This window comes from Thunnus maccoyii, chromosome 11 (genome assembly GCF_910596095.1).
Source record: "Thunnus maccoyii chromosome 11, fThuMac1.1, whole genome shotgun sequence".
Lineage (NCBI taxonomy): Eukaryota > Metazoa > Chordata > Actinopteri > Scombriformes > Scombridae > Thunnus > Thunnus maccoyii.
The window spans coordinates 3,063,843-3,089,705 of NC_056543.1; the positions used below are offsets into that span (position 1 = coordinate 3,063,843).

The 25,863-nt window shown below is 39.1% G+C and overlaps 1 protein-coding gene across 4 annotated transcripts in view; it reads right to left on the bottom strand.

Annotated features, from left to right (window-relative positions):
• pde9aa (phosphodiesterase 9aa) overlaps nucleotides 1–25,863 on the bottom strand; it is a 44,929-nt gene extending 19,066 nt beyond the window's left edge. Inside the window, exons 1-6 of one of the 4 annotated variants that reach the window (XM_042426562.1) lie at nucleotides 25,536–25,863; nucleotides 16,947–17,017; nucleotides 15,867–15,944; nucleotides 10,840–10,883; nucleotides 7,514–7,568; nucleotides 5,217–5,287 (exon numbers count right to left, since the gene is read on the bottom strand). In XM_042426562.1, coding sequence (XP_042282496.1) covers nucleotides 5,217–5,287; nucleotides 7,514–7,568; nucleotides 10,840–10,883; nucleotides 15,867–15,944; nucleotides 16,947–17,017; nucleotides 25,536–25,598 — 382 coding nt within the window. In that variant the 5' untranslated portion in view covers nucleotides 25,599–25,863. Of the gene's footprint in view, nucleotides 1–5,216; nucleotides 5,288–7,513; nucleotides 7,569–10,839; nucleotides 10,884–11,340; nucleotides 12,155–12,216; nucleotides 12,337–15,866; nucleotides 15,945–16,946; nucleotides 17,018–25,535 lie in introns of those variants that run through there. The other 3 variants (XM_042426561.1, XM_042426564.1, XM_042426563.1) reach the window with 3 other exon arrangements.

The window sequence follows — 25,863 nt, forward strand, 5'->3', positions numbered from 1 at the left end:
AAAAGGGTCTTAAATGATGATTAGTTTCATGGGATCTCCCAGTTAAACTTCATATTCATATAACTTTTTAATCAGCAGAAGCAGATTAGACGTTTGAGTCAAAAATTTTTTAGCTTTTAGTTACCAGATGAAATTTCAAACATGTTCCTGCACATCATGAGGGTCATAACGTGAAACTCACTGTCATTTAAAGTGAGCGTGCAGAGTTCTTTGGTTTGTTTTCGAGCATCTACAAATGTAAAAGGGATTAAAAATGATTGAATCCCGTCTTTTGTTGCAGTATTACTCTCCTAAAACCTGAAGTATTCTGGATGTTTCAGTGCTCCTGCAGGTAAACTACAGCAGCTACTGAGTGCCACATGAAGTTTATTCAAATAGAAGTGGATAGAAAGCAGCAGGAAGATGGAGAACGTCTGAGAGTTGGAGAGGCTGACGGCGTGAGAGGCGGCGAAACACGTCTTTCACCGACTGAACCTCCACAAGTTTATATATATATATTATTTTTTATGAACAGCTGTGTGTCTGAGAGCTTCATCAGACTGCAGCTGTTATCAGACTCCTGCCTTTCATCAATCCACCTCCCATCCGCCGACGCAGAGAAGGTCGCCTCCGACAACACTCCAGCTCCCATTAGAGCTGGTGACCATGGCGACCGGAGCGGCGAGAGGATGGAGATCTGTGTGGGTGCCATGCTGTTGCTGTAGCGACTAGGTATCCAAGGCAATCGGCATGCTTGTGTGAAGTGGCTGTGCGTCACATCTGAAACTACTAACATTACCGCCAGTCAGGAGGGGAAAAAAAAAAATCTGTTTCAGGGTTGGAAACCGTTAAAATAATTCAGACACGAGCGAGCGGGTTCGTGATGGCGTGAAGACGTCGACAGAACGTTTTTTATTTACAAGAGAAGAAGAAACTTCACGTGTTCGTATCGTCAGCGTGAAAGTTTGAGCTCGAGACGAGAAAAAATTAATTCAAAAGGTGAATTTTTCAAAACCACAAGAAGAAGATATGATTTGAATTTACATTGAAGGAAACACATTTATTAATATAATATTCTAGATTCAGTTTTTGTATTTTATTTTATAAACATTGTCTTTATTTTAGTCTGTTTGCTTCTGGAAAATGTTTTTGATAAACATTAATTTATTCTCTCAGATGTACAGTCATAGTCTCTCATAATCACAAACCATATGCAAAAAACACACAATTACCCATAATTAGGTCATACATTTCTGATAAATTCTTCATATCAATTTTCAATCATGCTTTTGTATTTTTAACACTATATTGTGATTATTACATCAGGATTATGGTCTGTCTGTCAGCTCTTATCTGCATCACGTCTTTGTCCAGGTGACAGCTGCTCCTCCAGATGTTTACTGCAGTTTTCTGTCTTTCATGATTTGAATAAATTAGATTTATGTTTCCATTAACTTTAAAAAACTTTTCTGTTTCACATTTACTGTTCAAATCCACAAACTAAACTGCATTTGATTCAACGTTCAACTCTATCGACCAGCTCATCATCACTTTATTTCAACAGAAAGCTTCCTATAGTAGAATTAGGGGAATCGTCACGGTGACCAGGTCATGTCGTCATGGTGACTGAGAGGGTCGGTGCATCGGGGGCTTTTACACATAAAGACAAACATGCTGCCAGATACAGTGAAGCTGTAACTTGTGTGAGTGATGACACACAATCTGGTGTTTGTTGATGAATGAGAGAAGCGTGATGCATCACACGCGTGCACAAACACACCGACGTGCACACGTGTGTAGGTGCTTCTTACACGCCATATTGGACACCTACGCGCACACGCTGTGTGTTTCACAGGAAACACCTGCGGCGTTATGTCACGTCACATCACGAGCTCCGACAGGCTGATGTGTTTATTCACGTGGACGTTCGCTGTTCACACTCAGCTTCTTTCAGCCTTTTAAAGGCTGATAACACAGATTTTCTGCCACCAGACATTTTAACAGTTTAAGATGTTTCCATTAAGTTATTTTGGCCAATTCAAGTCCTTTAATATTTGATTTAATACCTTTATTTATTAAATGTTTATTAATATGTGTCTGTAGCCTATTTAATCTGACAAACTTTGTTTTCTACGAGCTATTGGATCTAAATAATAAACATCCTGGATCAAAAAGTTGAAGTTTATAAGCTCAAATTATTGATATGATGTGAATAAAAGCTCAATTAGCAGACGGCAACGCCTGTAATTGATGCAGTTGAATCACTCTGCTGTAGTTGTTGGAACTACAGAAACATTCAGTCGTTTAGTGATTGTACAGTGATGTTACAGAGTGGAGATTCTTCCCTCACAAACTATCTTTGACAGGTACCAGAACAGACACCTGCAGAGTTCACATAAAACCAGACGACCGCCAGCTTTAATTCTGGCCTTTCATCATGTTACTCTCAGAATTAAAGTTAATTACAGCTGATGTCACCAGTCACGCTGCTTTCCTGATGATTATTAGTGTCGGAGCTTATCCGAGTCTCGCTGCGCCCAAAATTTTCACTCTCATATGCAGTGAAACGCTGTGCTGCAGGCTGCGACCTGCAGGCTGCAAGCTGCAGGCTGAGCTGTAAAAAAAGGATCTGATTTTATTGATCCATTAAAATAATCCTGGATCAACGTCTTTAATATCAGATATATTTAATGTCTGTGGCTGAATCCTGAAGTTAAGATCTTCCTCAGAATTGAATAAAATAATCTCAAAGGTTCTCCAAAGGTACAACGTCTCGCACCATAAAGTACCACACCAGTGCTCCCACTAACTCCCATTCAACTTCTCTCAGGAAATATTAAATCAATCATTGTTTTCAACGAGTCGTTCTGGTCTCAGTCTATAAATTCAGACCCTCTAATAAGTGTGCTGGTGGTCATTTTAGAAATTATTGTTCCATTAATAAGATTTTAAGACTTATAGTAGCTTTGATGTCTGCTGTGTGGGTGTTGATTGACAGCTGTGATTGACAGCTGTGATTGACAGCTGTGATTGACAGCTGTGATTGACAGCTGTGATTGACAGCTGACTCACCTGCTGCTCCGGGACTTCAACATATATTTCTCACGTGTTTCCATGTCTAGTTACTTTATCCATAAACAGTTTCTCCATCAATTTTCCAGAATATGAACCATATCCGGACATATTACATATTAATATATAATTAATATAATCAATAGTTAGAATTTGTCTATTTTATTTAATCTGACAGTTTATTTCTTGTCAGTCTGGTACAGATGATGCTTGTAACAGATGTCGGTGTTTTGGGGTTGTGTGACTGACCTGTTTGTGTGTTTTGTTGATTGTTTTGTGTTGTTTGTTTAATTCTTTTTATCATTATTATTATTTATTTATAAAAAATATTTTTTGAGTCAGAGGCGGTGCATCTCAAGAGGCTTAACCTCAAATTAAATACCAAATAATAATATAGTGAAATAAAACTACAATTACCACCATATAATATATCATTATTATTATTATTATTATTATTATTATTATTATTATTATGGAGCAGCTCTGCAGCACAAATATGAAACAATTAAACAAATCAGAGACTTTGATGCTAAATTTCTGTGATTTTTGCTGCTCAATTGAAAAAATGTGCAACTCATGAACATATTCAAGTTGACCTTGATGATTGCAAAACGATCACTGATTAAATGTTCCTGCCGGTGACACTATAACAGCCGGCACGTCGAGAACACCGAGAACTACATTATAAAAGAACCCTGCTGGTGGCTATCACAACACCTTTATTGATCGTATTTTATAGCTGGCTTTATCTCGGAAGAACTGACACATCTACGCTGCCAACATGCCGTCGGACAAGCAGGTAGAAGCTGTTTCAGCTGCTGCAGCATAATAAGCAGGTCAACAACCTCACACACACAAACTTCCTCCTCACAGTTAATAAACGGGAAAAAAAACAACTGGAAACTGATAATGGTCAGCTGAGGAGAACCAGTATGAGGACCTGTACGACCCCCCCCCCCCCCCCCCCCCCCCCCCCCCCCCCCCCCCCCGGAGAGGATGTTGTGTAAGTGTGAAGATGAAGATACAAGATGAGTTAAAAACGTGGTCAATGTTCAGCTGATTCTAAAAACAGCACAAGGTCATCAGCAGGTGGGTTAGCAGACCGCGACTTATCTAATCACAGCCTGATAAATAGTAGAAGAATACCGGTTCAGACAACATGCACTGAAGGCATGCGCTTATCTCACGGACAATTAATGAACAGTAATCAGTCCAAGAACTACTGTACAGAGCTTATATAACCAGATCTGTAGGTTTAAGGAGCAAAGTTATGAAGCTCATTCAAAATATCTGCGTTGGATAACCGTGAAACTTGGTTCAGACATTCAGTATGAAGTGTAATAACTCTGCTGACTCTTTATGGTTTATGATCAAACACCTGCAAGACATGTTTCTGTTTACACCTTTAGTGCAAATTTAAACTCCAATTTATAATATAATATCTACGAAAGACAGTTTCACTGCAGCTTTGCAAACATTAGTTGGTTCATCAACAGTCGCTGCCATTAAAACTGTTGCAGAAGAAGAAGAAGACGACGAGATGACGTCATTAAAAGAGCGGGAGTCAAAGACGTTTCTGTTAGTTTCATGTATTGATGTGAGGAAGGTTACAGTCTCCTCATCATCGCTCCACACCGATCTGATCAGTGATGTTTAAGTCACATGATTCATTTATTCACTCGGTCTATTTATATTTGCACTTTGTCACATTTTGCTTTTATCAGTGCGCCAACTTTTCCACCTGTGAGGAAGAGATAAGAATCAATATATTAATCAATATAACTGTTAGTAGGTAACAGCTCACACTTCACCCACATATCATGTGTGTAACTGAAGCACTTCAAGTCTGTTTTAGTCCCATAACGACAGTGACTGGGTGTTATGGACACCAGTGTAGACATTGGCAGACTGCTGGTCTTGCATATGTGTTTTTATTATTATTATTATTATTTTTATTGTTATTAATGACTTGAAGAAGTAAGTAAAGAAAATTGTTCTTTTTTGTTCAGTGCAGCATGAAAATGTTCAAGTTCCACAAAGACGTGTTTTTCTTCAGATCAGCATAAAGTACAAATCTGTTTTATGTTACTTATATCCATAAACAGTATATATATATATATATTTATTTTATGGTGTGGTGAGCGGCGTTGTGGGAACAAACTTACGCTCGACTCTTTTCTCCAACATGGCGAGACGGTTTGTGACTTCGGTCTTCAGCTCGTTGATCTTGAACGCTCTGCAGACACAGACGGAGAAATAAAAGAAGACTGAGCAGCAGTGATGGGAAGTAACTGAGTACTTTTACACAAGTACTTAAATACAATTTTGAGGTACTTGTACTTTACTGGAGTATTTCCTTTTGATGCTACTTTCTACTTCTCTTCTGTTTCACTACTTCTCAGTGGAGAATATTGTACTTTTTACTCCACTACATTTATTTCACAGTTATATATAAAATATGTATTATTATAGATTAGACGACAATATAAAGTTGTTAAATTAAAAAAAAGCTGCTTAATTTTGCAGAATGAGAACTTTTAATACTTTAAGTACATTTTGCTGCCAAAACTTCTGCACATTTATTAAAGTCAGATTTTAAATGGAGTATTTTTTTTTGTTGCTAAAAACAATCTTCCTCCACCAGTGAGGAAGAGGAGGCATCTGCATCTTAGATTTTTGTCTCTGCATGACGACAAATCTTCTTGTATATTTATACTTTTCTGCTGCAGGAGGAAATTTACAGCAGTTAGCTGATAATTTAAGTGCTTAATAATATATTAACTGCTTGATGCACCTCTGCTACCACACGACTCAGCGCTCTACTGTTTATATTATATTATCATTAACATATCTAGAAACAACCAAACCTCCTGTAATATCTGACAACTTTAATAAGCAACTAATAGTTTTAGCTAATTTATGAAGTAAAAACATTTGTAGGTTTCAGGATCTCCAAACTTGATCTGAATCTGAATCCATTTTCAGTTTGTTTTTATTGTTCGTTCAGACAAAATAAGAAATTAATAGTGAAAATAATTATTAGTTGCAGCCCTAAAATCTGTCCTACTGTAACAGAGCAGAAGCGGATTCATCAGACGGCTTCATCACTCAGTCAGATCTGCAGAGTATCTACGGTGCTGCTGCTTTGTTCCCTTTTCACCAGTAAACTCTCATCCTGTTCTATGAACATCTGCTCTCATACATAACCGTCCCTGAGAGTCTCTGCAGCAGCCGAGGTCGACCGGTGGAAACTCCCTGTGCAGCACATGATGTGTGATGAGGAGCAAAACACATAAACAGATTCTAATAAGAGAGCAGAAGCATCACGGTGGGAGGAATTATCACAAAACGAAGATAAACTGATAACGAGAGATGCTGCTAAAGATGAAGGTTTACTGTATGAGATGAGGCGGTAAAATGATGTTTTGTTAGGCTTGAAGTGGACGGTGTCATAGTCTTAAAGTATACGACGGTGTTTAGCGTGATGTGTTGTAGTGAACAACAGTCGCCACCAGAGGTCAGTGAGTCGCGATACAGGCAGCTGCTCGTAACTAAAACAAGAAAAATGTCTTTACTCCTGTTTGAGGATAATTCGGCTTCAGGCGATCAAACAGGTGAGTCGCTCCGACGCCGACACTATTTACTGTTTGTTTCTGTTTCATGTGTTCACCGTTTAATATCTGTAAACAACATTCTGCAGTTAAGTTACGTAAAACATCAAGTTTCAAGTACTCCTCTTTTGATGGAAATGGAAAATTGAAAATAAAATGTGAAGACTTTAAAGTGCTGCTGTTGGTTGAAAACTGTATTTACAGATAAAATACTGCAGGACTCAACATCATAGTAAACCAACCTGTGCTTAAAGCTGCAACTAACGATTGTTTTCATTATCAATTGATCTGCTGACTATCTAATTTAAGGTGGAAGATGTCTTGTGTTGTCTGATCAACAGTCCAAAATCCAAAGATATTCAGTTCACTATCAAGTAGGACACAGAAAAGCTTCAAAGTCTCACATTTGAGAAGCTGCAACCACTGAATAATTCACCATCTTTGATTTAAAAAATGACTAAAACGATTATTCGATTATCAAAATAGTTGACTAATCAATTAAACGACTTATCGTTGCAGCTCTACTCGTGCTGCTTGCAGTCATTTAGAAACAAAGAAGGTATCTCAGGTGACAACAGAGAACAAAACAACACAAATACACCTGAACCAGCTGCAGGACATATAAACATCATCATAAACCTTAAAGATCAATGAAATGATACAGAGATGCACCAACAGTAGACATCTATAAGAAAGTAACACAAGCTGGAGATTATTTACAGTAATTAAACATACAAAACAGACTAAACATGCACATATACATAACGTGCTGATTTACAGCAGCAGCTGCAGTTTAACGAGTTAACGGCGACAATCTGCTGCTGTGTGAACACATTCAACCATCTGCTTACCTTGAAAACTGCTCTGCTACTTGCGTCAGTACATTCTGAAAGAGTTCCTCTTTATCTGAGGAGAGAGCAGGCGAGAGGCTGTGTTACATACTCACACACACACACACACACACACACACACACACACACACACACACACACACACACACACAGCAGTTTACAGCAAACAGCATCAGTATGTTTCATTATAAACACATCAGCAGCTAGAAGCACTGCACATCAATTATCCTGATAAACACACTCGCTCTCTCTTTCACAAACACACACACACACACACACACAGAGGTTATGTAAGCCAATCTGAGAGCGTCAGATGGCCGAAGCAACAGATGGCAGAGCCAGAAGAGAGAAAAAGATATAATAAAATAAAATAAGCCCCCTTCCCTCTGGTCTCACCATCAGTGATCAACTTGAGCGTCTGAAGTGAACGAGAACCGGCTCGACAGCTTGATGTGTTAACGAGCCGCTTCTGATTCGTCTTCCCACACACACACACACACACACACACACACACACACACACACACACACACACAGGGACACACACACACAGCCCTGCTATTGGCTAACAGCGCCACTGTTGTGGGCAAAGTTCAACGTTGCTGGCCAATAAACTAGCAGCTACGAGAAATTGTAAAAAAAAAAAAAAAAAAAAAAGGTAGTTTGTACATTGTGTCATTGACATTCTATGTTTCATGCCGGGGTCAGAGGTCAACGCAGACTGAAAACAGCGTCGTTAAAAAAATTCCTCTCTGTGATTAATTAAGCTGCATCTTCACTGACATGCAGACTTCAGTACAGAGCGAGCGTTTGTTGCTTTTTACTTAGATGTTGAAGAAACTTCTGGATATTTAATGCACATAAAACAACCTTAAAACTAATGTCAGACTGTTTCTGCAACCGAAGCAAAAAGAGGAAAAAGTAAGTTAATGACTGATAAGATCTGTCTGACCCAGATGTTGCATTTATAATCGCGGAAGCAATCAACAGTATGAAGATTATCTATAATAAAAGACAAGCTTTCGTTTCTATTTCCAGGTCTCATCACACAGTTGTCTCATGTTATTCTGAGCTGCTGTGATGGAATCAGACTGTAAAATCATAAGAACTGTCAGCTGTCACTCATTTAAAATGCTCAGAGTGGAAACGCAAACCTGGATCAATAAAATACGTCCACATACCTATAAAAATATATATTTTGCTCTTTTTTAATTGTCACTTAATTGTAAACTCAGGACCTCCTGTAGGAATGATGACTCTTTTTTTCCAGTGATCTGATTGGTTGGTGGTCGGGATGTTGATCCTCTGATGTTAAACCTGTTTCAGAGCAGGTCAGCTGTTCAGCACTGGTTACCATGGTGATTGTTAAACATGAGCCAGCTTCGTGATACCAGAAAACCTGAGTTAAACCCAAAGATAGCTGCTAACACGCTAATCTGCTGTTATTGATCCCTGACGACAGAAGACAGAGTGGAATAATCTGCATGTTTCTCCTAAAATAAAACATTAAACTGTGAACAGATCTGAACTCCCTCTCTACTGCTCTACCTCACTGCATCGCTTCTCATCTCGTCACCGGCTAATAACTTCTACCACATTTAACTAGATTAGATTCATCTTCGTTGTCAGTGCAGCGAAATGCAGTTTAGCATCTAACCAGATCATTCAAACAGTAGATAGAAGAAGATAAATAAATGTGCAGAAACATGTGACGTCAGTTTACAACACAAACACTAAACCTGCTTCAAAACGCAGCAGCTGAAAATCTCACACATGACACGTTACGATCTGCACGAGTGAAACCGTATTCAGTGACCTGTAGTTAGATGACTGACTGTGTTTAGTGTTGTAGTGAAAAGATGGAGGATCAGAGATGAAGTGAGCTTTCAGCAGCTCGCCGTTCAGCGTCGCCACTTATGTGATGTTGAGTCGCCATAAAACAAATGACTGACGAGTTATATGGCTTTGAACTCCTGGAGTGAAGTGGTTATGAGATCAGGAGCTTTTTATAGATGTTTGTCCCAGGTGTGTGTGTGTGTGTGTGTGTGTGTGTGTGTGTGTGTGTGTGTGAACCACAAAGAAGAAGGTTGTTAAAGTGAGTTCAAACGGATTTTCCTCCACATTTTAAGTAATAATCTGCAACTTTATTATAATGTCTGTTTTATACAAAGACCACTAAAGGTAGAACCAATACAAGAGTGAAAACATGAACCAGTATCCCAGTTAGAGATGCTTTCCACTGGTTGTAATTTTCCACAGCCCGACATGATGATGTCTTCAAATGCCCTGTTTTATCCGACCAACAGTCCAAACATATTCAGTGATATAAAACAGAGAAAAGAAGCAAATCTTTGCATTTGAGAAGCTGGAACCAGCTAATATTTGCTATTTAGCAAAATGACTAAAAGCTAAACTCTCATTGAGATTAAGATCACTTTTTTTGTCCTTAACCAGACAATTAGCAAAGAATTACAGTTTTTTAACGATTGGTTACCTGCACGGTTCAATTCCACGTCTTCAAAACTCATCAAAGCTCATTTTACACCTAAAAACAAATCCTCATGTGTCAATCAGACACACTGAGATAAAAACACTAACAACAGGCAGCACATGAGGATCTTATTGTGTTTATATGTAGTTTTAATGGTTGATGGTGTATAAATGTGTATATTGTGTTTATATGTAGTTTTAATGGTTGATAGTGTATAAATGTGTATATTGTGTTTATATGTAGTTTTAATGGTTGATAGTGTATAAATGTGTATACAGTGTAAATACAGTCAGATGTGTAGCTCTCTATAGAACGTACTACAGTGTATCTACAGGAACGAGTCATGGAAATGCATCTTGTTTTGTCATCTTGTGTTTTGGTTGAATATAGATGTATTTCAGTGCGGTTATGATCCGTATGAATACATGTTAGTGTTTGAACATAAACTGAAGAGTTTGTTAACATGTCAAATGTTTTGTTGCTTTGTTTGTGTTTGAGTGAGAAAAGTATTGAGGACATGTGAACGCTTTCTGTGGGAAAACAATGCAAATGTGTCACAGTTTGATCTGTAATTGTTGCTGTTGTGTTGTGACTGTGTGTGTAGAGTTTTTGAAGATGTGGACTCTGTTGAACTCTGCAAGTATCCAATCATAAAATAAACTGTAATAAAACAGTTACAAGAGTCATAAAAACATCAGAAAATAAAGATTTAAAGGAGGGAAAAGACTCTAGTTTGACTAATCAATTATCAAAGGAGTTGCCAATTAATTCTCTATTGATTGACTAATTGTGTGTGTGTGTGTGTGTGTGTGTGTGTGTGTGTGTGTGGTACTCACCAGCGAGCTGTCCTCCAGTCATTGGTACCAATCTGTACGGTGACCTTCAACACAGCAGAACACAAACACACAGGTTAGTTTTGAGAGCAGAGGCGGTGTGTGTGAAGCTGAAATAAAATCCCCATCTGACGCTGCGCTCTTCCTCCCACTTACTAACTCGAGTCGAAAAACACACACACACACACACACACACACACACACACACACACACACACACTGTTTACAAAGATTACCAACACTCAGATGTTTGTCAAATAAAAGGTTTCAGATTCTACCCTTAGATAAGATACCAAACATGCACACACACACACACTGCTATTAAAGTGTCCTCCCTAATCTATGTGTGTGTGTGTGTGTGTGTGTGTGTGTGTGTGTGTGTGTGTGTGTGTGTGTGTATAACCTTGGGTGTAGAGTGTATTAAGTGTTTTGTCTAACGCGACCAGATCTGTTTCTAATCATTGCTGTTCCTGCTGAAGGCCAAAACTCCATCTACGTTCTCACAGTTTCAGCAAAGTGACGTCAGGTTTGAAGTCGACAATTCATCCGCCATCCTGCTCTGGCTGAAGAGGAAAATTTGGATGACACTGGACCGCCGCAGCCTCTCCGAAGGTCACAGGGAATTACGAAACAACAGCGCTGGAAAATTCCTTCCCAGAAATGAAACTGAATGTGTTGTTGTCTTTGCTGATATCAGGGCCGATCAGGGTGTATTTTAAAGAAGAAACCGGTATCCTCTGCCTGTTAGTGTTGCAGTGCTGCTCTCCTCTACAACACTGCAGCATTTCACTCGTATATATGAGTGAAAATTGTGTGTGATTATGAGAAGTGATCTGGGTACACCTGTATGACTGACAAAATGAAACTTGTCTGTTGTCAGTTTGTGTGTCTGTAATCAGCCAAAGATCATTTGTGAGGGAAGAGGCTCCACTCTGTAACAACACCGTACAATCAGAGTGTTTCTGTTGTTCCAACAGCTCCGGCAGAGTGAGACGTCTTCTCTCTCTAGAGGATCAGATTCTCCACTTAAACTTTTATTCATATCAGATCAATAGTTTAAGTTGATCAATTTAATAGTTTTGAATCAGTAACTTCTGTATTTGGATCAAGTAGTTCATAATAAATGTGTGTCAAAGTGAAAAGGCTGCATCTGTTATTTCAGGGTGTTTTCTGACCTCTAGTGTGTTTGTTCTGGTCTGAATCAGTGAATCGGTTGGTAAACTTGTTGGTTCAGTTTCTCTTCACACAGAAAAAATTCAAGCAAATCAAAAAGCTTCACTAAAAGCCAGGTGAGAACGTTCTCTCCTCTCATTGGTCAGATGTGTCTGAGCGAGAATGTAAACACAGGAAGAAGGTCCAGATATCAGGAAGACAACGTACTTTGTTGTTAGTCCAGTTCAGAGTTTTGATTTATTCTCCTGCTAGCTGCGAGCAATTGTTGATTTTGCTTATCCCAGCATGCAAAGTGCTCCTTTAGCTTTAGCTCTGTTTAGCTTTAGCTCTGTTTAGCTTTAGCTCTGTTTAGATTTAGCGCTGTTTAGCTTTAGCTCTGTTTAGCTTTAGCTCCGTTTAGCTTTAGCTCAGTTTAGCTTTAGCGCTGTGTAGCTTTAGCTCAGTTTAGCTTTAGCTCTGTTTAGCTTTAGCTCCGTTTAGCTTTAACGCTGTTTAGCTTTAGCTCTCTTTAGCTTTAGTTCAGTTTAGCTTTAGCGCTGTGTAGCTTTAGCTCAGTTTAGCTTTAGCTCCGTTTAGCTTTAGCTCAGTTTAGCTTTAGCTCTCTTTAGCTTTAGCTCCGTTTAGCTTTAGCTCAGTTTAGCTTTAGCTCTCTTTAGCTTTAGCTCCGTTTAGCTTTAGCGCTGTTTAGCTTTAGCGCTGTGTAGCTTTAGCTCTGTTTAGCTTTAGCTGCGTTTAGCTTTAGTTCTGTTTAGCTTTAGCTCCGTTTAGCTTTAGCTCTGTTTAACTTTCGCTCCGTTTAGCTCAAAGATGGAGGTTGGATCACATTCCCACCACAAATGAACCACTCCAAAATTTTTGTATGGGACTGGACCGAGACCACTTCCTCTAAAGGGACTCTGTGTGGTTGTTTTGGTCCGACTACGATTGTTGTGTTCAAATCTGCACAAATGAATCACACCAAGGAGGAAAACCAACCCGACCCATAGCCTCGGTTGCTAAGGTTGTTGCTAAGTTTTTTCAATGTGTTGTTCATGTTGTGCCATCTCATGTTTTGGATTTCAGCTCCAACATGTACAGATGGATTTGAGAAATTCAATTGAGAAATTTTGAGTAAAGGATGAGAAAAAGAAGTTAAATCCTGCTACTATAGTTTGTTTCCTGGTTTGTTGACGTAGCCTCCTGAACAGCCGGAAGTCTGCTGAGATGAAGCTTCCTGAAGCTGACCAATCAGAACAGAGTGGGCTCATCAGGAGGCGGGGCCTTAAAGAGACAGGAGCTAAAACGGCCTGTTTCAGACAGAGGCTGAACTGAGGGGCTGCATAAAGGACCAGTAGAAGATAAATAAGGAGTTTTTAACCAGAAATCATGCAAAGATATTCCAGTAGAGCTCCAGAATATAAATATAGATCTGGAAATGTGCAAAATACTGTATGTCCTCTTTAAAGATGCTCTAGAGAAGGTTTCAGTGGTCAAAGATACACCTGACTTCAAATGAGGCTTGCAGGACAACGTTAATGTAAATATTAATATAAATAATGACTCCATTGACTGACTTATTTTTTCATTAATTTATGCCTACATTCACAAACTCACCTAACTCAGGCTTATTATTTGCACAAATATCTTCAGATCTCTTTCTCTGCCTTTTATTCTGGCCATTAACCGTTTATTTTACATGATTCATGATGTCTATGTGTTAAATATAGATTTTAAAAACATGCACCACTTTCCATCAACACTTTATACTTGAAGATGAACAGTACGGTAATGTTTTACGTCACAAGACATGACATTATCCAGCTTAAAGTCGGACCATAAAGTCGTTTGTCTGAAAGGTCATTCTGACTCTCTGGCTGCGTTTCACCTGCAGTCATAACTGTATGTGACAGACGTGTTTCCTAATCAGTGTTAACAGCAAGAAGCTGCAAGGCGTCATAACTCTGTCATTCCTGCAGGTCCCTTCATGGACACATTACTTCATATAACATGTGAGAAATTAAAATGTATCATGTCCGATAGTTTAGCCGAGCATGTTAACTAACAACAAGAGAGAGAGTGACTACATGAGGACGTTTTTTGTGATGCAGAAAGAATCACGAAACACAGAATCCAGACCTCGACTACTGTTGAATACTGAGGAAGACGGACCTGCGTTAACACTTATTCTGATTCAGAACGTCCCAGAAACTAGTGAATGTCACTAAGAATAGTCACTAGAGCTAAACTATGGGATGTTCATATGGGATGAAATAGAGGACAAAGTAAACTGCTGGTTTCTAATTCACACCTGCAGATCCCATTTCCTGGCAGTAATATGCCAGCCGTGAAGCCTTTGAACCCTGTGGTGTTTCTTTTAAAGGGGACATACTCTGCCACCATATTTTTTTTTTACAGGGTCCATATTTATATTCTGGGGCTCTACTGGAATATCTTTGCATGATTTCTAGTTAAAAACTCCTTATTTATCTTCTACTGGTCTTTTATGCAGCCCCTCAGTTCAGCCTCTTTCTGAAACAGGCCGTTTTAGCTCCTGTCTCTTTAAGGCCCGCCTCCTCATGAGCTCACTCTGTTCTGATTGGTTCTTTTTCTCCTTCTTTACTCGAAATGGAAACTTCTCAAATACCATCCGTACATGTTGGAGCTGAATCAGATCTGAAATATGAGAGTGAACAATGCGAACAACTTCAGAACGTGGTTGGACGACCATTTATGGACATGTGCGACGAGCTGATGTCATCTCGTCTTGAATGTATAAAAAACATTGCAAACAAAGTGTTCAGTGCAGGATGAAACCTTGGCTTGGTCTCACAGGGAGCATTTTTACCTACCTGTATTCTCATTTTCATTTTGTGCATAAAAAAACCTGAGTGGAAATGCTGTCAGTTTGAAAAAATCGCAAAATATCGCAAAAACGTTTCTCCGCTTCACTGAGGTGGAAAAGTTTGTGTATCAATAAAAGCAAAATGTGACAAAGTGCAAAAGGGACAGACTTAGTGAATAAATTATGACATGCATGAAGCCTGTGACTTAAATGTTTATAAATTATAAGGAATCTCAGAGATAACAGCGCACAAATCATTAAATCAAGAGCAAAAATTTGTTACTTTTTCTTCATGGCCCCTCCCAAGATGAAGTCACCCACTGGTTGGAGCGGTTCTGAAGCTCAAAGTGGTCGTCGCCATCTTGGCAGTGCCTGTCTCCGCCTAACTCCCGGCTAATCCAAAATGGGCAAAGAGGTGGAGCTGAGGTGGGCTGAATGAAGCCCGGTTGCTGAAACAAGCCACCTAGCGGCTAACGACCTGTCACTCAAAGCAGCCACGTCCTTAATTATGCAAAACTTTACGGCTTAATAAAATATAAATGGGTGAGTTATAAAAAAAATTCACCCCGTACAGTTGTCATGAAAGGGGAAATTAACTATAGAGACCGAAACCGTTTTTTGTACCAGGCTGTAAACATGATTTTGGAGCCTCAAGTGGCCATTCGAGGAACTGCAGTTTTTGGCTTCCGCATTGGCTTCATTTTCCAGCCCCAGAGGTTACCACTTGGTTATAATGAGCGTCTTTTTTCTCTGATTTCAAAGTGGATTTACTCACACTGATCCTTAACGGATCATCTCTGTAAAGGAGAGGTTCTCCTGATGTGTTTGACGTCTGTGTGTTCCGGTTTGACACAGTTATGATCTTGAGATTAAGGGGCGTGAATTTTGACACAAAGGGTTAACGGCTCAGGAGGAGGGAGAAGGAGAATCCGGGATTTACAGCCAGTCGATTGTGTCTATGAATCAAACAGCCAGCTGGCGGACTGTCGATCAATGAATCAATAAAGACATTAGTGGGATGCAGGTTTTCCGATACCTCTCTGTGTTGTGGGGCATGGTGGGGTCGATGGACACCATGGCTCCAGATGAATCCAGCAGAGACAGATTAGTGTTCCTGCAGGAAGACAGAAACACACTTTAAGGTTTTACTGGAACTCAGAGAGCTTTTCTCCAAGTTTCTCTGGTTAATCTCCCAGAAATATCCACCAAAAACCTTTCAAAAGAATCTGTGTTGCATAAACATATTTCATAAAATCAAAAACAACAGGAGTGTTTTGTTGGGACTGACATCATCCACTGCTAATAGATACATTTTGAACGACCAGTTTCAATCCTCCATCACAGCAACACATCCATCCACACCGCTAAGTGTCTTTAAGCAAAACAGTGAACGAAGATGCTGTCTGGGCACAAAACAAGATGAATTCCTCCTCCACCTTCTGCTAACGTCTGATACGTCAATAACAAGTTACACAATGATGTGCAGCTGTGTGGCTCACTGACGTGTTTTAAATAGTTTCTGGACAATAACGGGGGAATAAGATATATCAGGCTTTGATAAACACATAACACTTGTTAGTAGGTCAATTCATTGTTGGTTTGGAGAACTTTGTACCTCCTGTTTTGAAAGCGCTGTATAAATAAATCTTTATTTACTTGTATACAACAGAATGAATCATCTACAGTACAACAAGCAGCAGAAGTGTATCCGGGTGTAAACTAACCTGACATTATGATTCAGGTGATGACTATTGTGTAAAAACATAATTAAATATATAGCAGCACTATAAAAAAGGTCCCACTGTACTACTGTACTAAATACACATGTGGTGTTAAAGTCCAGAGAAACAGGAACTGAACTAATTATCACTGAGGCTGTTTGCCAACTACTAAAGCTGACAGGGAATTAGCTGATGAGGGATGAGTGTGAGTGTGTGTGTGGTTGCTATAGGCTACTTCTGGGGACAAATTTCAGATTTAGGACCAGTGAATTGGGAAAAAAGCTGATTTTATGGTCAGTGGTGAAGGTTAGGGTAAGTTTCTAGTATATGAATGTAAGTTTATGTAATGTCCCCAAAAGTGTGTGTGTGTGTGTGTGTGTGCGCGTGTGTGTTACCTTGGCACACCGAGGGCTGTACAAAACAGCTCTTTAATGTCACACGGGCTGCAGAATCTACTGAACACCACCTGAGGGAGAACACACACACACACACACACACACACACACACACACACACACACACACAAACACACACACACACACACACACACACACACACACACACACACACACACACACACCACACTTCTTAATAAGAATACAGTAATTATGTAATATCTAATGAACTATCAGGAATGTGCAAGAATGAACAGTATCTCATGTAGGGCTGCAACTAACAATTATTTTCATTATTGATTAATCTGTCGATTATTTTCTCAATTCATCGATCAGTTGTTTAGTCCATAAAATGTCAGAAAATGGTGAAACGTGTCGATTATTCCCAAAGTCCAAGATGACAACAATGTCTTGTTTTGTCTTATTAACAGTTTTACAACCAAAAGATCTTCAGTTTACTGTCATAGAGACTAAAGAAACCAGAAAATATTCACATTTAAGAAGCTGGAATCAGAGAATTTTGACATTTATTCTTAAAGAAATGACTCCAAATGATTAATCAATTATCAAAATAGTTGGCAATTAATTTAATAGTTGGCAACTAATTGATTTATCAACTTAATCAAGTGTTGCAGCTCCAATCTCTGGTCAATGTGAAGCTTCTATTCAGCTTCATCAGTCTGAGTTAGTCTTATCAAGTGGATATCTGACACATTTACAGTCTTTTTAGCATCAAATTCCCTCTTTGTGTTTCCTCGGACAGTGTTTCCCTGTTGAGCTGCAGGTGGAAGTATAGTAACAAAAAGAGGAACTTTGGCACTAAAAAGACTGTAACGTTGAAAGATATCTACTTGATTTGACTCATTTGGACGCTGAAGCTTCATATTAGCTTCAGATAAACTTTGAAATACATCACTTCCATTGTAAGGTCATTATGAAGGGATCTTCTAATGGTCAGTATGAACAGGAGGAATGATTACAGCAAGAAAAACAGCTTTAATGTTCATTTGGGCTTCTGACTGTTGGTTTAAGACACATTTAAGACACTCACTAGCTTAGCAACATTATTGCTACAAACAACCTATAATGCAACACTCCAGGATCTTCTGAACGTATAATTGTCTAGTCTTTGAATATAAGACGACTCCCACTTTTTCAAATGTTATTTTTAGAATAAAATATCATCTTATATTTGGGCCAGTAAGGTACTTTGCTCCGGCGAGTGAATCCACTGGAATAAATTGAATTTCCTGCAAAATTTTGCCGTTTTAAACCCTGGTGTGTCCAGACTTTAGGGGTCAGAGGTCAGCAATTAAGTTCAGCCGTGAGCCAGATTTGTTCAGCACTGTTTTTTTGGGGGACGACGTTGTTCAGGCTCGGTGAAGACTTTCTGGTCTTGTTCACACCTGGTATTAACACTGGGTCATCTGATCACAAGTGGACGTCTCTCAGTACAGGTGTGAACGCGCCCAAGATGGGTTGAGATCGCTGGTCACATGGAGGCTGTTTACACTTGGTTTTAAAATGCGTTTCAGTGATCTGAACACTATTTTTGAATTTTTAATTTCCTGACATGTTATTTCTTTGTCTGTAAGTTGCATTAATGTTTCGTTTCACCATCCGTGAACATTTTAGCGTCAGCCGTTGCAGCTTCAATGCTTCTGGCTAAGATAAGAGTTAACTCTGGTTCTTGCAGCAGTCTTTCAGGAATGAGAGGCGTTCATGTTTTCTCTACAATGTGATCACATAGCATTTCATTTTCCATGATATCGAAGTCACATCTTAACAAGCTCATCCACAGCTTGAGCACGCCGCCTAACACGTGACCTCACAACGACCTGCGACAACGTTGACTGTTGGAATAAAGAAGATACTCAAAGCCAGCAAGCATCCATCATACGTATCAGCAGTGAGCAGCAACGTATTTTATATTCTTTGTCCCATTTGTTCCCAAACAGTGAATTAGAGGAATCCATCCCCTCTGACGGCCAGCAAGTAGTTGTCAAACAACTTTTTCCGAGTGTCAAAGGGTATTTTCAGATCTCCCGTGAACTCCAGGAAAGCAGGAGGAGGTTACAATGTGATTGAAACCATCTTCTTTTCACTTCTTTCTCCTTGTCTGCATTTGTTATGTTAGTGTTTTCTCCATCTTTATTTTTCCACACACCTCTTCCTCTTCCCCTCTCGTCCTTCTCGCTTGACCAACAGCTCCCTTTAGCGGCAAGACGCCGTAAACATGCAAATGCAGTAAAACACACAATCCGAACACACAACAAGCAGGATGTTTTGGTTCGTCTGACTACAGTCATGTGAAAGTGGAGCAATCAGCCACTGGGGAGGAACTCGTGAGTCTGAACATGCAGCTTCTCGCACTCGAGGCTCTTGGTTTGATTAAACACCGCAGCGCAGCGGCAGTAAATATTTCAAGTTTTCCGTCTCTTCTCGTCCTCGCGCTTCATAAACAAGGTCAAGCACCGCCGTTAAACGTGACAAATGATTTGTGTGTCACACAAAGAAGGAAGGATGACCCACATAGATAAAGGAGGTGTTTTGCATGTGATGGCATCAAAGACCAGGGGGAGAGAGATGAGGAGGAAGATGAGGAGGAGGAGGAGGAGGAGGAGGAGGAGGAGGAGGGGTTAACAAGTGCTGTCAGGAGGGCAAAAGCAGAGATGATTGTGGAGGAGAGAAGTCAGAGAGCACTTCAGCGGTCTGGCGATGGCAGCCTGTCACAGGTGGAAGAGACAGTGACGGGCGGGTGGAGGAAACACCTCCCTGCTGCCGCTAACACACAATTAATTAATTCACAATTAATTAACACGAGTCATTCAGTTCTGTCTCATATAACATGACTGAGATTAGAGCTGCAACAATCCCAAAATTAATCCGCGACTAAAAACTGAATCCAGGAAGTCTTGCTAGATATTTGTCCTTCAGCGCTGTGAACGATCATGTAAAACAAAACTGAGGCTCTTCTTCTTCAGGTGAAATAATAACGTGAATTTATTCTTTGAGGAAATCAAGCAGACCGACGTGTATCGACTCTAAATCTTCATCAGGGTTAATCTGAGACTGTTTTGATAGTTTATTAATCATTTGTGTCATTTTTTTAAAGCAGAAATGCCAAATATTTGCTGCTTTTCTTCATCTTACATCGTCATAAATGAATATTTTTGGGTTTTGGGCTGATGGTTGGACAGAAGAAGACGTCTGATGGCTTCACCTTCAGCTCTACGATGAACATTCTTTACTATTTTCTGAGATGATTAATTGATAATGAATATAATCGTTAGTTGAAGCCCTATTTGAGATTTTTATGGCCATGAAAGTCTCCTGTAACCTTCGCTAAGCATGCTGGGTACGAACACGCTCTTCTTCTTCTCTGCTGCCAGTACAGTTAAAGCCACATGAAGAAGAGTTATTTAAGACATTTTGTTTCCCAAACTTGACAAACTCCTCGGATCAGACAGACAGATTGTCTTCAGGGGTCCCAGTTCTCATTTTAAATGAATGCAATTTATGTATATTTAATTTTGACTGCCAGTTATTTATTTATTTATGTTTTAACTGTGATCCTATCTCGCTCATGAAATCCGTCTAATGCTGCAGCGTAAATACTCGGTTTTATCATCAGTTTCTGTCCGTTTCAGAACTTTACTGATAAAGAACAGAAAGAAAAAGAGATAAAAATGCTCGTTTGTACAGATGCATAAAATCAAAAAAAAAACAATGGAACCAAAAGGAACAAAAGATGGAAACAACAAAGTGATGAGCAGAGACTGAGCTGAATGTAAATGAATGCTGTAAAGTGTCCCTGAGGATATGATGACAGCTCCTCCAGCTGCTCTTTTACTGATGAAAAAAGCTCAACATGTCTCATTTATCCAGCAGCTCTCTGAGAGGCACTGAGAGAATTAATTAATTAATTGGATGAGTTAAACACACTTCAGGATGATTCAAATCAATTTGCATTTTTTTATCCAAAATGGAAATAAATGCATGTTCTCGCTTTAAAATGACTGATTTCAATAACAAACCTCTACTTCGTCATAACCGTCCTGCTGAGGACGCCGCCGCCGCCGCGCCGTAAACCTGCCGCATCCACTGTTATGCAAAACGGTTCAGAAGACGCCAACATGCCGCGAACAGAACCAGAATCTGATTAGATTCAATGAGGCGACAAAAAAAGCAAAGAACAAACAGAAAAACAATGACTGCTGCAGACAAAGGAAGAGCTCACGACTTTGTAATACGAGCTGCTGTAGTTTATGTATAAAAAACACTGAATATGCATCAGATAGAAAACAAATAGAGAGAATAATAAAGGTTTAATTACAGCTGGAAAACAGGCCTTCATTAATATACAGCCTGCTGACTGTTCATCATTTCATAACGATGATCCGTGCGTCACCTTCAATCTGTGACTCTGGACTCAAACGAATCAAAATCTATTCATCTATTATTAAACCTGAATGGAAAAGGTTTCAAAAAAACAGGAGCAGAGTGAGACGCTGCGACCACTGATCCTCCAAACAAACAGCTGCAGCAAAAACACACATTTAACCCAAAATACACAGCTGCAACCTTTACAAACTAATTGATAATCAATTCATCATTTTGAGTCATTTTTTTAAAGAAAAAAATGCTAAAATCCTCTGATTCCAGCTTCTTTAATGTCAATAGTTTCTGTTTTCTTTAGTCTGTGATGATAAACTGAATATCTTTGGGTTGTGGACTGTTGGTCGGGACAAAAGAAGACATTTTAAAGGCCAAACAACTAATAAATATATTAAATATATAATCAACAGATCAACTGATGCTGTAGCTGTCAGCACTGAATGTTTAACAGGAAGTTAAATCTCTATTTGGTTCTATTTCTATTATTACATGACGCTCTCATGATATAATAAAACCAACTTGTACCTGTTTTGTACCTGTGTTGCATATTTAAAACACATAAATAAAACGTCTGCATGAGGAAACGACATGTTTTCTGCAGTCTGTGTGAACATCATAAAGAAAGAAACGAGGCAATAAATGCAAAGTGTCGGTGAAGCATAAACCTCATTATATGACCTTTTTTTTTATGAGCTGCTGTTCCTCTCTGCACTGGTTTGTTCAGTGTAAACACGGATCTGCCTCCACAGTCTGCAGTTAGCAGAGAAAAGCTTTACGGGACAAAATCAGCTGAGATTTACTCAGCCCTCCGCCGCTGCATGTGTGTGTGTGATCATGAACGCTCAAGTGTGTTTTTAGATGTGTGTGAAACTGTAGAAGTAATCATGTTTCCTGTTAAAGGATTTTGTCTCTTGTGCTTGACAGTGATTTATGTTTTGCACTCAGCTGATTTCAGTGACTCGGTGTCGTCACACGAGGAAGAAGAGGCTCAGAAAAACGGACGGATGGATGAATGAAGTCATGTGAAAGGCCACCGACAGCAGGAACAAGAGAAAGGACAGAAATGCAGTTTTACTTTTAGAGCTGCAACGATTAGTCGATTAATCGATCGAGAAAGTTAATCAGCAACTGTTTTAATAAATGAATAATCATTTTAGATTTTATTTAAACTAAAAATGCAGAAAATATCCAGGTTTCAGCTTCTCAAATGTAAAGATTTAATACTTTTCTTTATCATTAATGAAATCAAACTGAATATTTTGTGTTTTGAACTGTTGGTCAAACTAAACAAAACACCTGAAAGCGTCACCGTGGACTCTGTAACTGTTTTACTATTTTCTCACATTTTACAGACAAAACAATTGATCGAATAACGGAGAAAATAATCGACAGATTGATCGATAGTGAAAATGATCTTTACTCGCAGTCCTAAATGTTACAGAGTTACAGTTTTATTTCTTTATTGGTCTCAAGCACAGCGGCTTTGAAATGTGTCGGCTTACTATCGAAACTATGATGTTTCCACATGTGACGACTTCACACAGCGTCAATGTTATTAGTTCAGTTTCTGTTTGAAGCTCCGATGGTGACGTTTAACAAAGATGGAAAACCTGCAGTTGTTTTTCATGCATGTTGGAAGGAAAACACAACGACTGAAAAACAAAATGAAATGAAAATAACTGCAAGTATTTTAATGATTACTGAGTCAAAACTCTCGATTTAGTTTGTTTTTTATATAATATAATATATAATATTACATTATTTATATTATCATGTAGATCATGTAGAATAGTTAAGGAGATAATTCAGAGATACAGAGTCAGAAACTAATCAATACCTTCACACAGACTCTTTTATGTATCTGGTTTCGTCTGATATCAGGCTGTCTGTTGAGTGTCTGTGGGATCAAATATCATGATAATAATGATCCCATAGACATCCAGGAACTGAGCGACACAGCAGGTAAACTAAAGGGGGGGTGAGGAGGCGTCTCCGAGCTTTGTCTGAGGTCTCAGACTTTAAAAAAGTCTTGATTTAGACGTTTTGTCACATAATCCTGCTGTAATTGTGTCGGTGTTTGTAGTCCTGCTGGATCTGCAGAGCTCCAAACTACCTGCTGTGATAGAAAGGTCATTAGCAGCTGACACAGGTGTAATTTGCATACATTTGGCTTCACTGCAGCTGACTTGCGGCAACGTTTCTGTGTTTTTCCTTCAATATTTGCGAGATTTATGAGCCTTATAAGACCATTAACATCTAAAAGTGAAGAAAGGCTGTGAACAGGTGGAGAAGTCAGTCGGTGCCCTGGATTCTTTAATTTATAGGAACTCTGACTGTATGTGTGTTGGACAGACTGAGTTGTGTGTGGAGTGTATTTAGAGGTCACAGCCTGAGTTACTCTTCAACCTCAGAGCGACCAGTGGAGCAGAAACAACTTATTTATTGGCCAAACAAACCTGAGATTATTCTGCCTGTACGCACTGTAAATAGTCACCAATTGACTCAGCAGGTTGTATCTCACACACACACACACACACACACACACTATGGCTTCAACTTATTCTCACTATTTTTAGCCAGTAAAGTGCTCAGTATCAGTAGGTTCACTGTGACAAACAGACATGACATTTACACTGCAGACCTGCACCAGCGTTTGTGTATCATTCACTCAATTTACTGTAAATTACACACAGCAGGAGGCAATAAAATGCTCCCTGTGACGGTTTCTGACTCAAGCAAACCTCAAGAGTCTCTGTTAGGATTCACATGCAGCCGGTTAGTTCAAACTGGTCGTTCAAACTGGTGACACTGGTTGATTAGAAGTGTTCTTATGTATGCGTGATGTGTGGTAGACGGGTTACAAACTGATACGTGTGTTAGTTTTATCTTCTGTGGCATCACATCTGAATATTAGAGATGATTTTTAATAACGTTCTTCTACGTTTCTTTGATGGTTTCATGAAACAAAGACACAGTTTTCTTTCAGTCAGTCGAGCCCAGAAAAAAATAGAGCTGCAACTAACGAATTTTCATTATCGATTAATCTTTCTTTATTAATCGTTTTGTCTATAAAATGTCAGACGACAGTGAAACGTGCACATTATAACTTCTAAAGATATTCAGTTTACTGTCATTTATGACACAGAAACGCTTCAAATCCTCAAATCTGAGAAGCTGAAACCAGCAAATATTTGGCGTCGCTGCTTAAATAAAACTACTAAAATGATTATTCAGTTGCCGATTAATTTTCTGTTGATCGACTAATCGATTGATCGACTAATTCTTGCAGTTCCGGACAAAACTAAAGATTACGTAGTGATTTAAACGCCTTTATGCTACTTTAGCTTATTTTTTAGTTGAACAGAGAAACTTTAGAGATTCATTGTGTGTCTATTAAGATACAATAAAAGATTTTAAAGTCATTTTATCTCCTGAGCCGACAGATTTTTGTGTTTTCTTATTGTACGACCTGTTGCATTAAGCAGCAACTTTATAATATCATTATCATACTTTTTAATGATTTTAGTGATAAAAACATAAACAATGAGTCACTACGCAAAATGTATAAATAAACCAATATAATATTCAATATTAACAATACTGATATTGATATTTATAAATAATCATAATTAGGGCTGCAACTAACAATTATTTCCTACGGATCATTTTTAGTCTATAAAATGTCAATAATGTCAATAAGTATCTTGTTTTGTCCGACTGACAATATTCAGTTTATAATGATATAAAACAGAGAAAATGTTCACATCTGAGAGGATTTTTGGTGATTTTTGCTTGAAAAGTCACTGACACGATAAAATCGATTATTAAAATTGTTGCCGGTTATTTTTCCTTCAATCGACTAATTGATTATTCGACTAAATGTTTCAGCTCTCATCGTAACGTCGATTATTTTTTAAAAACTGTTTTTAACTTTATTTATGTATTATTGCTTTATTAATTAATTTAAACGTTTTTTATTCATAATGTTCCTGTTAACGTTTGTGTTGTTGTTTGTGTTGTTGTTATGACTCCTCCCCCTCCACCTTTCAACCAATCACGTTCTCCCAACTTCTTCTTATTGAATAACATTTATTTAATTTCATAACTTTATGTTATAAGGTGTGATACTTCTTCGTAGAGCTGCAGGTTATAACCAGGTGTGTTTTCTTCTAACTGACAGTGTTGACATACCTTCTGAATCCTGCCGTCCACGTCCAGGTAAATGACCCGGTAGGAGGACGAAGCGGAGCCCATGGTCCCCTCTCCTCTCCCCCGGCGGCGGTGCGTCGTCGTGCGGCTCCTGCTCCGGGCTCCGTGCCGACGCTCCGGTCCTAAACAAACCGCAGAGGTGAAGCAGAGTCAGCGGTCCGACACCATCCCACCCGCCCGACTGTGTGGCTCTCTCCCCCGGTGTGTCTCCGCTCTGTCACCTCGCTCTCTAACCGCATCTCATAAAGCCCGTCCGCGCGCGCGTCCCCGCCTCCCTCAGTCACTACACACACCTCCGCGGTCCGCGCGC